Consider the following 18,374-nt stretch of genomic DNA (forward strand, 5'->3'; position numbering starts at 1 on the left):
TGACCTAGCGACCTCTGCAACCTTGCAAAAGTTTCTGAGGCAACCACAATGCCTTGGCCAGCCCTACCAAGATGATGTCTTTGTCTGTCTGACTATGAGCAGGGAAACAGAGTTTTGTACAGCCAATGAAAGTTGATGTGTTGGTTTCTTTGTTTTTGTGTCTTTCTCCTGTGATACAGGGCCAAGCGTACGTACCATAAAACTTTGCTGGAGCAGGTTCACGAGTTGGAAGCTAAGTCCAAAGAGCTGGGGAAATCTATGCTACGTGATAGTAATGGAAAGAGGTGGGGGCAATTCCATCTTAACTGGAAGCATGCCAGATCAATATTTTTCCCCTTCTCCCCCATCGTTTTTTAAAAAATTATTTTTTACTTTGTTCCATGCATGGGAGATTCTCCAGACTCCTTCGCAACTTTATCCATTCATTTGCTTTATTTTAAAGGGGGGGGGAGCTTCCATCTTTCACTGCTCCATCCATCAAATGTTGGTACATGAGGCCAAATCCAAGGCCTCATACAGTGCTTCTCGCATGATAGCATGTAATGTTTTTGTTGGGTTGTGGAGCCGATCCAAACATTTGCTTCAGGTGGCTTCTTTTTAAAAAATAAAATAATATGAAGGCTTGCCTAGTCTCATTGATTGATTGTGCCTACAAGCAAAACAAAAATGACTATATTAAGAAAAATAGGGATAATAGAAAGCAGCGGGTTACGTCAACTCAAAGCCTTTTGCTCCCAAGCTCCCCTTGAAACAAATTCGATTAGTGAAAGAGGCGTGTAGGGCCATAGGAGTCAGGCCACAGCATAGCAGTAGAGTTCTGCTTTGCATGCAGAAGATCCGTAGTTCAATCCCTGGAAATTCCAGGTAGGGCTGGAAATGTCCCCTGTCTGAAATCCTGCTGCTAGATGGGTCAGTGGTCTAACTTAGTATAAAGCAGCTTATTATGTTCCTAATTTTGAAAAGGTTTAGGCAGAAGAATTTCTCAGGTTATGGTAAAGTTCAGTAATAGTATTGGGCACTACAATTCATCTTTAGATAACTCTTGGTTAATGCTAACTCACATCCAGTAGTAGCAGTAGCAGTAGCAGTAGCAATAGTAGCAATAGTAGCAGTAGCAGCAGTAGCAGTAGCAATAGTAGCAGTAGCAATAGTTGTAGTAGCAGTAGCAATAGTAGCAGTAGCAGTAGCAGTAGTAGTAGTAGTAGTAGTAGTAGTAGTGATTGCACTTGTATGTCACTTTTTTCACGAACCACATTTTTCATCTGGCCACTTATGAGTGGTGCCCAGGAACCAAAGAGCTTCCAGCCTGACTACTGAATCTGATTTATTCTTCTTAATATATTGGGTAGTTTTTTATGCTGCTATTTTATTGTTGTTTTGATTGTATTTTTATACACTGTAAGGCACTGCAAGAAGGATGGTATCTCAGTGGTAGAGCATCTGCCTTGCATGCAGAAGGTCCCAGGATCAATCCCTGGCATCTCCAGGTAGGGCTGTGAGAGGCTCCTGCTTGAAACCCTGGGGAGCCGCTGCCAGCCAGTGTTGACAATACTAAGCTAGATGGACCAATGGTCTGACCCCAGTATAAGGCAGCTCCCTGTGTTCCTAACCATTGGTTGCTGGTGTAGCACAAATATTTTAAATAAACAAATGCGATAAATCACTTCTCAAATTTTGTTCGGTTTCAAAAGCAGCCTGCCATGCAACGTAACGAGCTGCATGGAACTACTCGTAAGAACATAAGCAGAGCCCTCTGGCCTATCCAGTCCAGCATCCTGTTTTCACAGTGGCCAACCAGATGCCTGTGGGATGCCCACAAGCAGGGCTGGAGTGCAATACCCTCTCCCCACTTGTGATTCCTAGCAACTGGCAGTCATGAAGTTCTTTGGATCCAGCACAGTGTTCGTACATTACAAAAGTATTTCCACCCCCACAGCCTGTTTCAAGCGTTCACAATCCTGCTGGGCTTCATAAAATTGTCACAAACCCAGGGTTTAAGGGCTGCCATGCAGTTGTCCCTGAGCAATGATGACCTCTGCTCCGAATGGCGTGCTTGGACAGCAAACAACATCCTAGTTTCACCTTGCAGCTTGTAACACTTCCAGCTTTAAGCTGTCATTAACAGAGTTTTAATTTGGAGGGTAACTTAGATGCCTGTCCATTGTGTGGCTAGACCATATGGAACCTACTGCTATTATTCAATACTCCATTGTACAGGAGTGTTATGTGCTCTGTGGGGACTTTTGTCTGGTGTGAAAGACACCGAAGAGAATTCTAGTGAGGCTTCCCCCCCACCCCACTTTCAGAAGGTTTCGTTTAGTCCTTTTTAGAATGCAATTGGGCTTCAGCAAATTGAAGAGCTGAACAAGTTCAAAAAGGTTTTTATAACGAACACTTGTGTTCTTCAAACAATATGGCACTGTGTGACCTGCCGAGGGACTTCACAATAATTAAATGGGATATGAACAAATCGTCTAAACTACCAACCTGAGTGGAATGAGACTTCAGAGAAAGATTCCATTCTGGTCGGGCAGGTCAGCCCTTTGAGTCTTTTATGCCTATTCTGAACTAAACTAATTGCCATATTGTAGCTGCTGCTGAAGCAAGTGGAAGGGAGCAAACCTAACACTTCATTTCCTTAAACAGCCAGGCAGCTGCAATATTGGAGCTATTTATAATAAAATTAAAAGGTCCTAAAATCTTCTGATTTGTATTTAGCCTAGTTGTACAATGTCACTCACATTGCAATCCTGTGTGTGTCTACTTGGGAGTAAGTCCTAGTGAACTAAGTGTGTATAGGAGTGCAGCCTTTACTGCATAAATGCCGTATGACTTCAGAGTTTGCTGGATAAACATTTCTGAAATCCAAGGAACAGTATGGATTCCTCCCCATTCTCCTCTGTGAACCCCCACTTGTGTTGCTGATTGTACAACTTATTATTGAAAAGCTGGTATGATTTGTACAGTATATGTCATTTCATTACCTCATTCATTCATTTTACAGCATGATTTTAACTTTTTCACCTTGATCCAGCTAAGAATCATAATACTTCCAGAAACAGTATCCTATATCTGTGAATGCAATGTTGCTTGTGTTTCCAGTTACCAGTCTTTCTCCTGGTTCTGTGCAGATGAATCTCTCTCTCTCTCTCTCTCTCTCTTTTAATAAAAGCTGAAATCCTACTAATCTGCTGTTCTGGTGGGGACGGATAGATTCAGTCCTCTTGTTTCCCCCTAATCTGAGGATCGCAGCTATTTAAAAATGGCTGTCTGTATTAAGCTCCTGCTGTTCCATGCAGACTATCTTGGATCATAGCCTTTGTTTATGAAGTCATCTCGTTGTCACCTGGAAGGCTGCGTGCATATGTAAGCGTAGCTCAGTGCGTCCGTCTTGTCTCTCTGTGTGAACGGCTTTCCCCAGTCATGTTGAGTTACTGTTTTGGCGTTCCGCAAATGTAACTGCCACGCTGTGATTCATTCCTAGATTGTATGTTTTCATAGCCATTTATTGCATTACATTCTCTTTCCAAATGCTTTCATCTGTATTCCTTTGCTTTACAGGCTTCCCTCATTCCCAGAATGCTTGCATGCAGACAATACAAGGAATCCCTGCCAGCCCCTTTGGCCCATTCCCCTTCCCCAGAGGGATCCCCCTCCTCTTTTCCTCCACTGCACATTTGTTTTTTCTCCTTCCTAATTGCACCCAGGTTTTCTGGGTGGTCCATCTGCAAACTAGATAATAGTGGAGAGCCTCGGCCTGCCTGAAGTTGACGTGTCCTGCTTACGATGAGGCCTCTTGAGTGCCTTCGGAGAATTATTCTATCTTTTATCGCCTTGTTTGTGTCCTGGCTCTTTCACACCTGCTTGGAAACATGTGCTTGTCTTTTGGGAAGGGAGGCAGCAGTTGGAAAAAGCAATGCAGTGGAAATTTCCTGACAGCGCAATCTGTCTTATTTGGATACTAGTTTTTTGGGACAAAATAGTGATATGTTATTTTAATTCTTCTAACTCCCCTGTGCTGGAAGCCTCCACTGATAACTGTGTTGTTTCTGTGTACCGTTAAACCGTCTAGGGAGGGGAGTGTGTAATCGCAACCGACTTGTTTCTAATGAGTTATGAATAGGATGGGCATATGTATTTATACTAAGGCAGCAGAGGCATCTTACTGGTTTCTTCTCCACAAATGTTAGTGTATCGTGGAAGGATTCTTGCCGGCATTCCCACCAAGGATTTGCTTTGTTCAAGCAGTTCTGGGAGATAAGCAGTCTGTCATTGCAATCTGCTTCTCTGGTCCCCTGTGGAATGCTACTTAGGCCTTTTTTGTACAGTTTCTTTCACAGGTTAGGATCACAAGAGAGGCATTACCTCATTCAAGGTGAGAGGAAGATTTGTATAGTTCAACTGCAATCTTCGTGCCACAAGCACATCTACATGACTGGGATTTGGGGTCTCTATATGGAAAGCAATACCGCTTAAAGAAAAAGCAAGTTGCAAAATCTGTGAATGATTGCTTTCCGAAGACACACTTAAATTAGGTTCTTTGTTTCTCACAGCTATGTGCTGATGTCCCCAACCCTGATTAAGCACATTTTTAACGCTGCTGTTTTTGCACAGAATCCCAACATGTACGTTTTGGTTCATTGGCATGCACAGTAGGTAAGGTGTACAAAAAGCGGGGTGCAGAGGAAAGACTCAGGGCCCTTCCAGATGTTGGGTTCTCCAATGGCTGGTAGACCAATTAGAGTTTTAGTAAATTAGCAGAGGTTAGCTTAGTGTAGCTTGCTCAGCGCTCTATGCTCCATGGGTGTGATTTTACCTTGCTTTAAATCACTCAGACTTACACTTGGTTTCAAAATAAGAAAAGACTACTTCATTAATAAAAATACATACTGATAGGAAAGGTGCTACTTCTGTCTAGCTAACTAAGTTGGAGGCTGCAATGGCCATGCCTAGACATTACCCCTCATGTCAGAGGTGAGGAGACAAAGAGAACATGGCTCCTTCTCCTCCGGTGGTCAGCAGAGAAGAGAGAAACCGGAAGGTGAGTCAGAGGTGTGAATAGCTCCCTGAGACATATCAGTTTACATGGAAGGAAGACAGACAGAAAAGATGAGCACAGGCCTAGCCAGCTATGAGGACTATCTCTCTATCTCTCTCCCCATGCAAAGAGGACCAAATGGGAGTTGCTCTTGCCACACTTCTAACACCAGACACACTTTTTATTGCACATTCATGATGATTTGTGCTCAGTGCTTTCAGAACAGTCACACATGATCCCACTTTCAATACTGTTTGTGCCTGCAAATGTTTTGGAGTAGTCACACTGTTTCATCTTCAGTCAATGCATATCTTGTAACGTCCTGCTGAAATCCTATAACTTTTTATATCACAAATGTTCTGGTATATTTTTGTTCCACTTTTATTGCTCTGTAGCCCCTCTGGACAGCAATAATGTGGTAGTTTTTGGGAATGCATCACAGAAAAAACCAAAGCAGAATAAATCCACCACTAATGCACAATTATTGTGTCAGGAACACAAGGCAGAATACACCCATAATAAGACATGTCTGGGGAGGCTTTCTGGCTCACATATCCTCACCCATAGTGTATAGAACAAGGGTGGCCCTCCAGATGTTGCTGAACAACAATTCCCATCTGCCCCAGCAAGCATAGCCAATGGCCAGGGATTATAAGAGTTGTAGTTCACCAATATATGGTGGACCAAAGGTTCCCCACACCTGATGTAGAATCTCTGACGTTGACCAGGGCTTGCACGTAGGCTTCAGTTACATAAACCCTCTACGTAATTTGTTTTCGTGGTGGACAGATCACATAATTAGGGGGTAATTGCAATGGACCTAGAGTGGTCAGATGAAGAAGAGCACAGGATTATTGCACCTTTAATTGTTGTATTATACTATAGACTAGAGACTATAGTCAGCATGGATTTTTCACATTCCGCAATGTTAAATTGAAAATACCCCCCATGCCATTCTGATGCTTCCCATAAGCTCATTTCAAAACAAAACCTTACAAAACTTATAGTCCTGAACTCAGAAACGCTTGCTTAACAACTCTTTACCCTTAACAAACTACAACTCCCAGGAGTCTTTGGTGGAAGCCACGACTGTTAAAGTAGTATCATAGTGCTTCAGATGTATAGTATGGATGTGGCCTGAGCTTCACTGCTGCAACTCTCCACGTGTACTGCCTACAGGGGGCATAGTCTAAAGGTACAGGATGCAATGGCTTTGCTGAAGCTAAGCAGATCTGTGCTGGTCTGTGCCTGGATGAGAGACTGCCTAGGAGCCTCATGGACACCACCTTCACTTCCATGATGGAAGAAAGATGGGAGATAAAGGTTGTCAGTCAATCAATCAGTCAGTGCTGAGGCCATGCATCAATGGGCCCTAAAATTAGCCCATTTGTACATATGTCTCATCTGTGAGAGGGAGCCCCACATGGGCAAAAAATAAGCCTCCAAGTGCATGTGTGAAGTTGCCCTTCATTTTGTTTGCCCCCTGCAACTGAAAACTACCTTTAAATTCCTTGTCAAAAGGCTCTGGTATTTTAGCTGGCTCTTTGATTTCAATCAGGCACAACAAGCCTGCTCTTTCTTCATTCTCGATTTAAAACCAGACATCTGCACAGTCTCCGCACTGTCTCTGACCAGCAAGGAGCAATGCTGTGGCGGGGATTCTTTTTCATCTAAGTGCTTCTCGTTGCATCTAGTTACTTTGTTGCTTTGGTAAAAGGAGCTGCGTGACCATCTCTTTGTTTACCTTTTCTTCAGTTTTTGCTCAGGGCAGGAATTCAGATGCCTATCTGGTCACTGAAATAGCAAGGCAATACATCCCCCCCATCACACAGCCATAGTCCTGCACGGAGCCTTGCTGACATAGTGCTTGGGAAGACTTTCTCTTTCAGGAAGCCCCCCCTCCGGGGACACAAAATAAGAGAGTCTTAAGATTCATCTGAATCACTCCCTTTCCTAGATGACCAGGCCCAATACAGGGGACACTGCTCCATTTGGGCGAATGGGGTGGTGCCCCCACTAGACTCCGTCTGCCCTCAGCCAGCCCCCATTTGCCTACCTTCTTAATTACATCCAGTCCAGGGAATGTCATTGGCTATCAGCTAAAGCATGTCCAACGCACATTTAAAGCACATGATGTCCTCCAAAAAATCATGGGAACTGTGGTTACAGGTGATGAGAATTTATAGCTCGGTGAGGGGGAAACCAGTTTCCAGGATTCTTTCAGGGAAGTCGTCTGCTTTAAATGTCTGGTGTGGATCCGCCACTCCTCCTCATCTCAGCATTGCTTTGGGGGATGAAACTAGAATGAGTTGACTCTGACTGTCATTGGCTGTAGCTCCACCTGCCCTTGGACTCCCAGCCTTCTGCCCTACCAGTTCCCATGGACCAGCCATTACTGGCACAATGGCATGAACCCCTTGTATTCAGAAAGGAAAGGGGAGATATTGAAATTATTAAATTTATTTATTTATTTATTACTAGTATTTATTAGTCGCTTTATTTCAACAATAGAACTCAAAGCGACTTACAAAAAGGAAGCAAGAACACAATAACTGAAATAGCTTGCAACAGAAGCAAACAATTACAAAACAATTTCAAGCGAAATAATACAACCATAAAAAATAACAAATATTAACTATAAGTATAACATAACATATCATAGGAGGCCGCATTACACATCTAATGAATATTGCAAGGGAAAAAGAAAATTAAAGCAGTTTCAACTTAGTTACTAGAACACCCCAACCATGATGTTACACGCAGTCTCATTCTTTCTAACAACAGAAAGTCCCTTTAGTCTCCCCAAGAAGTTTGCTTGGGGCATGTTTGCCAGGGAACTGCACTTCTTTTCAGTTATCTGCAGGAGCAAACAACTGGAAGCAAGGGACCCGTCCAGCCCCTTTTCTACAAGGACATCCACATGCCAAAAGCAAGAAGCAACCTGTGCAAATATGGTTGCTCAGGCTGGACCTACAATGGTCCCTCTCAGCTTGTTAGATGTGTAAGGGAACGAGTACAGGCTGGGCATTTTGAGGGGATAGGATATAAACAGAGCAACAGCCCTGCTGGATCAGGCCAAACCCCCTATATAATCCAGCATCCCCCCCCCCGCAGTGGCCAGCCTGATGTCTCTGGGAAACCCACAGGCAGGCCTGAGTGCAACAACACTCTCCTGTTTGTGACCCCCAGCAACTAGCATTCAAAGCTGTGCTGCCTCTGCTCCTGGAGGAAGGCTGTATGCCTGCAGCCACCAAGCCTGGTAGCCACTGGTAGATTTACCCAGCATGATTGTGTCTAATCTTTTAAAGCCATCCAAGTTAGCGGCCATCACTACATCACATGGCAGCAAGGAACTCTTGCTCCTTGAACAGTTACGTAGAAAAGGGGATTTCACCAGGAGTAGCTTTTCTCCTGCTAAAATTCCCCTGTCCTCTTTTTCATCTGGCAACCCTAGTCCCGGATCTCCCACTCTTGTTTAATTGGATGGCCTTGAGTTATAATATTATAAGAGAGAGGAAGCCTTCTCTTTTTTCACTTTTCCCATATCATGCATAACTTTACCTGTGTCATGTCCTCTGCACTCACCTTTTCTCTAAGGGAAATGTGCTGTATGAGCAGATTAGATATGACTGCAGATTTAGTCATAGGCTCTGTTCTGAAGGGTCTTTCCACTGAACACATGTGAAGGATTTTTATACGGGGAGCTGTTGTTTAATTTAAAATGTATACCCTGCTTTTCTATTAAAACAACAACCAAAGTAGTTTACAAGTAAGACTAATATAGCAATAGAAAGCAATATTAAAACAGTAAACAATAATTTAAACAAAAAGGGGTTCAGTGGAGCCATGATCAGACAACTGTTCACTAATTTTAAAAGACTTATTACTATTCAGCAAAAGATGGGAAGAGAGGGAGCCTGATGAATCTCCATCAGGATGGAATTCCGCAATTGTGGTGCTACCACCAAGAAAGCTCTAACTGCACCAATCCACCTAATATCACATACAGACCCAAGAATTGTGATTATGATTACAAAGATTCCTAAAGGATACATCCATTCTGGATTTATAGTAACCCCTTTCTGAACAAACAGACTTTCAAAGGGAAACAGTTCCTCCTCTTTCAAGGACAAGCTAGTCATGTAGTGTTGATTGGCTGGTTCTTGGGACACTCTCCTACCCACTTTTTACCTGTCTCGCTGTGCAGAGTGCTGAATGGCTGGTTCTTGTGGCAGTCTTAAAGCCACTTCTCTGTCCCTTGGCCAACATTTTAAGCAAAAATCCTTTTGAAAAACCCAAATAGATTGTGGGGAGGAGGAAGCACTGTGACTGCATAAACAAATTAATAAATTTGCCAAGTGCTTGAAAAGAATATAAAATTTCTTATCCCAGAAAAATGGAAATGGACTGCCTTCAAGTCAATTCCGACTTATAGTGTTTTCATGGTAAGCAGTATTCAGAGGGAGTTTACCATTGCCTCCCTCTGAGGCTGAGAGGCAGTGACTGGCCCAAGGTCACCCAGTGAGCTTCATGGCTGTGTGGGGAATTGAACCCTGGTCTTGCAGGTCGTAGTCCAACACCTTAACCACTACACCACACTGGCCCATTCAAAGCATAAAGGTGCGCCAAAAAATCCCCACAATTTCTGTTTTACTCAAAACTTGCTGTCTGGATTCACCTTTTTTATCTTGGATGTAGTAACATTTTGTGAGAATCAGAAACCTCCTCACACAAACCTTTAAAAACTTTAAGCACAGCTGCAATTCTATGCATCATTTCCTGGGAATAACCCCTATGGAACTCAGTGGTGCTTACTTTATTTATTTATTATTTGATTTATATCCCACCCTTCCTACCATCAGGGACTGCACAGGCACGTTGAGCTTTAGTGAAAGACCTTCAGCCACCGGGAATGCAATTTTGTGGCTGTTAATAAGAAGGGCAAACAATGTTGTAAAGATATGTTACCATTTAAACTGCAGGTACAAAGCAGGAACCCCATCAAGGAAAGGAAAGAAGTATCCAGCTTGATTATTTTCCTCATTATCTGGCACCCCAGTGCTTATCAGTCACAGATAGAGTTGAAAGCCTCATTATCACTTAATTCACTTGCCAGAGCAAAGAGAGCCCAACAGAGGACATAATTACTCATGGTCCAGAAAATGTCCCAGAGCTGTGCCTGCCTGTGTTCCTCCTCCCCTACACCACTGGTCCTGATGAGGTGGGAGGACTCAAGAGCATGGGTGAGCAAAATAAATCTGCCACATCACAACATGGCATGCTCCTGTGCAAAACTTTCAGAAACGGGCTGCTAAAATTCAAACCAACCAAAAAGTGTACTAAGTAGTTATGCAGAACGTAAAAAAGAAACAGGATTCCATCCCCTGTATTACATAAGAAACATTTGTCCATGGTGGGGAACCTGTAGCCCTTTAGTTGGTGTTGGACTCTAATTCCCATGAGCTCCAACCTACACAGCCAGTGGTCAGAGATGGTGGGAGTTATAGGCTGCAAACACACTAGTCGCCAGATCAAAGCATTTCCATTAGCCACACCTGAAGGGGGAATGGGTTGATCTGCCGATCAGTTGCAAAATCTCTTTGAAGCTGAATTTAAAAAAACAAACACTCAAGCAGCTCCCACTAGGTTTTACAGTAAAAAGGGGCAGGGTGTGACTAGCGTCATATGCCCCCATTTTCAGAAGAGAGAGGTGGAGACGTACTGGAACCAGCAGAACAGTGAGTGTGTCTCTACCCTTAGTCTAACAACAGCTGGTTCCCCAGCCCTGATTTAAGCTCACAGAGTTTGGTCCTCTTCTTTAGGCTCTGAGCAAATAATATTCTACTTACAAAGCTAAATATAGGAATAGATATTTCAAAGCAGCCATTGGGTATATATCTGTGCTATGTGTGCTGCCAAATCAAGCCAGTGTAGCAAAATGGGCAGAGTATTGAATTTGGACTGAGGAGACCTGGATTTAAATCCCTATTTGGCAATCACTCAGGCACAGGGTTGTAACAACAAAGTGGAGAAGGGAGCCCCTTAAAGCCTTGAAAGAATGGAATACACATGAAAAAAGCAATAAGCTAGTCAAAAGCCTTTTGTTCCCTGTCTATGGCATGATAAGAACATAAGAACACAGGAAGCTGCCTTATACTGAGTCCTTGCATCCACTCACGGATTCCAGGCACTTGGACAAGAGAGAGGGCATTCTCAGTGGCGGCCCCCACTCTTTGGAACTCCCTCCCACAAGATCTCCAGCACGCCTCTTCCCTAAATGTGTTTCGGAAAGCCTTAAAGACCTGGCTCTTTCAGCAGGCCTTCAGGGTATCCGGGGAGGGTTAATTGTTATAACTGAAATGCCTCCTGCCCAGTTTTAATATTGTTGCTGCAGATGTGTTGTTTTTTATGTTGTATTACTGTATTTTATCAATTGTATTTTAACAATTTTGTAAGTCGCCTAGAGTGGCCATTGGCCAGATAGGCGACAAAGAAATTAAATTTATTATTATTATTATTATTATTTAGCTCCATATTGTCTACACTGACTGGCAGTGGCACTCCAGGGAGTCTCTCTCAGCCCTACCTGGAGATGCAGGAGATTATTGAACTTGGGTCCTTCTGCATGCAAAGCAGATGCTCTACCACTGACCTACAGCTCTTCCCCCTCTACTTTCTCATCAGATAATTTATTGCTGGGTACTGTTGGTGATGAAACCAGGTGCGCCGCTCTAATTATGAATCGGTATTTTAGAGTCGTAGCTCAGTAGAAGAGCACATTGTTGTTGTTGTTATGTGCCTCTAAGTCAACTACAACTTAAAAGCCCAGGTCCAATTCTTGGCATCCAGGCTAGGAAAGCTGCCGGTTAGTGTAGACAATACTGAGCTAGATGGGCCATCGGCTCAATATAAGCAAACTTCCTATGTTGATTGAAAAATAATGGGGGCTTGTTACAAGCAAACCTGGCTTGATTAAAAATCAGAGAAATATGTTATCATTGTTGATACTAAGACATTTTGATTTTAAAAAACTGTTTATGGTGTGGTTATCATAAAGCTGATTTTATGCACCTTAGGCAGGACTGCAAAAAAAGAGAGAGAATATGGCTGCAATCTGATACACACTTACCTGGAAATCCCACTGAAATTTGTGGACCTTCTGAATAAATATCTATAGGGTTGCACTACCCTGCATGGAATCAACATAATCACATCTAACCATATCTGCATAATCCTGTCAGTGTGCTTTGTTAGGCTGTTTAAATGAACCCCATCAGCAAAATCCATGTCAAACTAATCTGGAACCTCTTAAAGGCAAATCAAATATCAGTAGTAAGTTAATGGTGTTGCTCTTAAATTCTTTGTGCAATAGAATGGCTGAACCAAAGCTAGAAAATAGCTGAAATGGCAAATTTTACTGAGTATGTGAAAACGAGAAAGATAAAGAGCAAACAAACCACAAGACATTTTGAAAGGTCTCCATTTATTAACTATTGGAGATCAAAACAGAGATGAATACATGTATATTTATTTAATGTACTTATGCCCTGCCTCATAAGAGACCATTTCAAGGTGGCTTTCCAAATCAAGTTATACAATGAAAATACAATAAAAAATTAGATTTAAAAAAAGATCAATCATCAAAATAAGCAATCGACCCTGTGACATTAGAAGCAAAGGCAGATAAAAATAATATTTCATTAACACCCTACAGACACTAAAAGCATCATCAGTTTGCTTTAAAAAACAAACAAACCTCATATCCTGAAGTAAAAAAGGCCTGGGTAACTAAAACTCTTGTTATCTTGTTTCTAAAATTCCAAAATATATTCCTGGGCAGGGAGTTCCAAAATTGGAGTGACACAGTGGTGATGTCCTGATCCTTGGTCTCCACCTGTAACCTAAGTAGGTGGGGTACCCAAATATGCCTTTGTTTAAAAAAAGGGCAGGGAGAAAGCTTTTTTCCTTATAAATTATGTTAGGATTCATGCATTTCATTGAGCTAGCTCAGAATGATGTGGCTTGCCAGGATCAGATACACCGTGGGTAGAAACAAACTCCCTGTTCTGCCAGTTCCAGTGCGTCTCCACCTCTCTCTTCTGAAAATGGAGGCACATGACGCACATCAAACCCCACCCCTTTTTACAGTAAAACCTGGTGGGATCAGCTCAAGTAGGTTTTTTTAAAAATTCAGCTTCAAAGAGATTTTGCAACTGATCGGCAGATCAACCCATTCCCCCTCCAGGTGTGGCCAATGGCAACACTTTGTTGTAGGCAACTAGTGTGCTCACAGCCTGACCTAGCATGGCCATAAACTTACATCTTTGAAAAAGGCATGCATCATATGTTTATACCTTGGAAGTCCTGTCCAGATATTGAGAGAAAAGGTATGAACAGCCAGGAGAGTATCATTGTCTGCACAACTTTTTTAAAAATAAAAGCAAATGCAGCTCATCAAAGCAGGAACATTTCAGAAGTGTACACAATTTTAGAATTTGGGTTTTATTCTTAACGGAGTATCTTCTGAAGCTGGTGAAATAATTTAACTCCCTCCATCATTTTTTTAGAAAGACAAATGTAATCCACACAGTAACTTTCAACATGCTGGTGCATTCTGTGTACCCCTTGCTGGGTCGTCACCTTGCAGTGGTGAGTGGGCTTGCATGTTCCAATGAACCCTGTGAGCAATGCCGTCAGGAGTCATGTACTCCCAGCAGGGTCACCCATGGCGGTAAGGTCAAGGGAGAGGAACCAGACAAAGAACGATCCAAGAATGTCCTCAGTGGCAGAACAGGCGGAGGATAACAATGTGTATGTTACAACAGCTGTGAAGGCTGATGAAGGCTGCAGCAGATAAAAGACTTCCAATTGTCGTGGTATCCATGCCATTGGATCAAAGCCTTTTTCTGTCAAGATTGTGTGTTGATCGTTGTGCGCCTATTTCCCCACATAAAACAAATTCATGTACAGGCGTCTTCCAACCAAACCAAACCAAAAGTCCCATGGCGATCGGCGAATGGCAACGGGGGCAGGTCTGTGAAATCCGGAAGCCCCTAGTCATGGACCTGCACATGGGCGCTGGTTACAGACTTAGTCGTCCTGGCTCAAGGAGCAAGGCAGTTGAGTAGTTCCGCAGCTTTATCCACAACTGAGCAGTCCTATTCAGGATCCACTCTGCTCACCCCGTATGGGGAGGGGGCTAGAAAAGGTGCCCTGAACATAGTCTGCCTCATCTCTCTCTCTGACTGGATTACCGCGTCCAGTGGGGTCACCACTTAGCAGTTGCAAAAGACAATTGAACTTTGGAATGTGGAATATATGGACATTGCTGGACAATACAGATAATGAACATCCTGAACACGACTGGCATCATCGCGAGGGAGTTGAGACATTTTAATATTGACATAGCAGCACCCCAAGAAACTTGAAGAGCAGGAGAAGGACAACTGAAGGAAGAAAAAGGAGGTTAGACCTTCTTCTGGAAAGGACTGCCTGAACAAGAACAATGAATACATGGAGTAGGCTTTGCTATTAAAAATAACCTTGTGAAGCTCTTGTCAGAAGTTCCTACTGGAATTAATGAATGACTCTCAACTCTACGGTTAAAACTTGCCAAAAACCAGCAGGCAACTATTCTAAGTGCTTATGTACCAACATTAGATGCTGATGAAGGCATCAAGGAAAATTTTTATAACCAGCTGGACACCATCTTATACCTAAGGAGGATAAAATTATTCTCTTGGGTAATTGCAATGCAAGAGTTGGGCGTGATTTCGATTTATGGCCAGAAACCATTGGGAAAGAAGGAATTGGCAATAGCAACCTGAATGGCATTCTACTTCTAACTAAATGTGCAGAGCATAATCTTGTTATTACAAACACACTCTTTCGCCAGAAATATAAATTTAAAACATCATGGAAGCACCCTCGGTCGAAACACTGGCATCTCCTGGATTACGTAATTGTTCGTGCCAGAGATCGTTGTGATGTATTCCTCACTAGGGCCATGATGAGTGCTGATGACTGCTGGACAGATCACCAATTAATTAGATCCACTATGGCCATTAATATTGTTCCTCAACGTAGGCTCCAAGGCGTACAATGAACATCCATGCCCTTCAAGATCCTATTAAGCGAGCCTGCTTTCAAACAACTCTCAAGAAATATTTACCGATGGAACTCCTTGAAAATGTCGAGGAACACTGGATTAAACTGAAGACATCCATTATTGCAACATGTGAACAAACTATTGGATACCAAACTAAGAAACATCAGGATTGGTTTGATGAGAATAACAGTGAGATTGAACATATCAACAAGAAATGGAAAGCCTTCCAGATATGGCAGAAAGACATTAACTGTGCTGCTAAGAAAAACATCTATGCCAGTGCAAAAGGTCCAAAAAAGAACTAGAGAACTTAAGAATGCCTGATGGATAAAGGAAGCTCAAGAAATCCAGCACTTTGCAGATGCTCACAATGCACGGGGCTTTTTTAATGCCACAAAAGCCATCTATGGACCAACAGATTACGGTACAAATCCCTTACAATGGATTCAATGGATGGTACCAAACTTCTTAAGGATAAAGAGTCTATTGCACTGCGCTGGAAAGAGCATTACCACGACCTCCTTAATCCTAACTCTATTGTGGCTGGTGAAGTCTTCTCGCAAATTCCACAACAACAAACTAGAGACGAGCTTGCAGTATCCCCTAATTTGGTTGAAGTCAGTAAAGCCATCAATCAAATAAAGAACAACAAAGCTAGTGGATCTGATGGGATTCCTGCTGAAGTCTTTAAAGAAGGTGGGCCTGAACTTACACAACTTCAAAAGCTCATCGAAAAAATCCAGATGAGGGAGGAGATCTTGGAATACTTTAGGGACGCCATAATTATTACCCTTTTTAAGAAGGGTGATAGAACAGATTGTGGGAACTATCAAGGTATCTCTCTTCTTGCTACTGCAGGTAAAATCCTTGCAAGGATCCTTGCAAATTGCCTTCTACCGATCTCAGAGGATGTCTTCCCTGAATCTCAAAATGATTTCCACCCTTCCAGGGGGACAGTAGACATGATCTTCACTGCACGACAGCTTCAAGAAAAATGCTGGGAGCAGAATCGACCTTTATATATGGCATTTATTGATCTGACTAAGGCCTTTGATACTGTGAATTGAACCACTCTCTGGACCATCCTTCTGAAAACTGGATTCCCTGATAAATTTGTGAATATTTTGTGACTCCTTCATGACAACATGACAGCAACAATTTTGGATAACAATGGCTTTCAGAGCGATCCATTCAGAGTTGGATCAGGCATAAAACAGGGATGTGTCATTGCTCCTACCTTATTTGCTATCTTCATTGCTATGATTCTACACTTTATTGAGGGGAAACTTCCCACTGGCATGGAAATCATATTTTGAACAGATGGAAAACTTTTTAATCTCAGTAGGCTGAAAGCAAAAAGTAAGGTAATGTCAACTTCTGTCATAGAACTTCAATATGCTGATGATAATGTAGCCTCCGCACATTCAGAGAAAGTTCTTCAAACTATCCTAAATGTCTTTGCAGAAGCATATGGAAGCTTGAGCTCTCACTTAATATTAAAAAAACCAAAGTGCTTCATCAACAGGTGCAAACTAGTCCCTCTGTAGCACCATCAATCCAGCTTAATGGTGTGACACTGGAGAACGTTGATCACTTCCCCTGTCTTGGCAGCCATCTCTCTGTAAAAGCTGACATCAATGCTGAAATTCAACATCGTCTGAGCTCTGCGAGTGCCGCATCCTCCCGAATGAAGCTTAGAGTGTTCGAGGATCGGGATATTCGCAGGGAGAACAAAATGCTTATTCACAAAGCCATTGTACTACCGACCTTACTGTACGTCTGTAAAACATAGACCATTTATAAACGCCACTCCCAACTTCTTGAAAGATTCCACCAATGCTGCCTCCGGAAAATTCTGCAAATTACTTGGGAAGACAGACGGACTAATGTTAGCATTTTGGAAGAAGCAAAGACTATCAGTGTTGAAACAATGATCCTGCAACATCAACTTTGCTGGACCGGCTATGTTGTTCGAATGCCTGATCACCGTCTTCCAAAGCAGCTACTTTACTCCCAACTTAAGGATGGAAAATGGAATATTGGTGGACAGCAAAAGAGGTTTAAAGATGTTCTTAAAGCGAATCTAAAAAAATGTAGCATGAGCATCAAGAACTGGGAAGTCTTGGCGCATGCATGTCCCAAATGGAGGTCCGCTATTATCAAAGGTGCTGTGGACTTTGAAGAAGCACGAATACAGGGCGAACGGGACAAACGAGCTAAGCAGAAGGCACGTCAAACAAATCCTCATCACGACCATCTTCCATCTGGAAACCTATGCCTTCACTGTGGGAGGCTGTGTGGATCCAAAATTGGCCTCCACAGTCACTTACGGACCCACTGTTAAAGACCTTATCTTGGAAGACAATCTCACTCGGCCATGAGTGATCACCAATGAATGAATGAATGCATTCTGTGTGTCCTATTCATACTCACAATGAAATAACACCCTAAATCTGAGGGGTTCGCAGTTGTTTGGAAAAGCAGGGAAAGAGAACCTGTGGCCACCTATTTCTGTGGGACTCCAACTCCCATCAACCCCACTAGCATGGCCCATCATCAGGGATTATGGGAGTCATAATCAAACAACATCTGCAGAGCCACAGGTTCCCAACCCTGCTCTATAGGAATTCGTAGGATATATTCAACCATCTTTAACTTCAGGGACCAGGCACACCATTTCAGCACTTTCGACTACTGATCAAGTAACAGGATGTTTCTACTTGAAAAGGTCTTCTCAGTTGAACCTACACAAGAAACCCAGGACATCCCAAAGTACATGCTATGAGATGCTACCCCTTTCTTTTCCTGAACCTGTGTTGGGACTTCCTTTTCCAGTGACAACTATGGACACCAACTTAACAGCACAATCCAAACCCAAGATCTGTTGGGATGAGAGAGTTTGGATTTGGTGGATCTTGGGCTTTCTCGGCTAAGCCAGAGCTCAGCAGGAGATATGCTGGTGTCAGTCCCTCACCCCAGGACACAACCAGTAGAACTTAAACTGGCTGTAAATCCCAGAAAAGGGGCATTCTAGAGACATAATAGGGGTGGGATAGGGCAAGGAGAGACTTACCAATCCTCTTTCAGCTCAGTCATGTGACCTACAATCTAGTAGAAAAAGGCCAGCAAAAAGGGTGGTGTATGTCAAATTCCTCCAAATTCCTCCTGAAAAGAATTTAGAATCGGGGCAAATTGTGCTGGCTTACTATAGTTAGGTTTGCTCTGTTA

The 18,374-nt window shown here is 42.8% G+C and overlaps 1 protein-coding gene across 2 annotated transcripts in view; it reads left to right on the plus strand.

Moving 5' to 3' along the window:
* The window catches only part of ATP8A2 (ATPase phospholipid transporting 8A2), a 564,338-nt gene that overhangs the window by 527,277 nt on the left and 18,687 nt on the right, over positions 1-18,374 (plus strand). The window contains exon 35 of one of the 2 annotated variants that reach the window (XM_061629581.1): positions 180-284. The exons of the other annotated variant lie outside the window; for it this stretch is intronic. Coding sequence (XP_061485565.1) covers positions 180-284 — 105 coding nt within the window. The remainder of the gene's footprint in view (positions 1-179; positions 285-18,374) is intronic. 2 annotated transcript variants of the gene reach the window in all.

Source organism: Rhineura floridana, chromosome 5 (genome assembly GCF_030035675.1).
Source record: "Rhineura floridana isolate rRhiFlo1 chromosome 5, rRhiFlo1.hap2, whole genome shotgun sequence".
Lineage (NCBI taxonomy): Eukaryota > Metazoa > Chordata > Lepidosauria > Squamata > Rhineuridae > Rhineura > Rhineura floridana.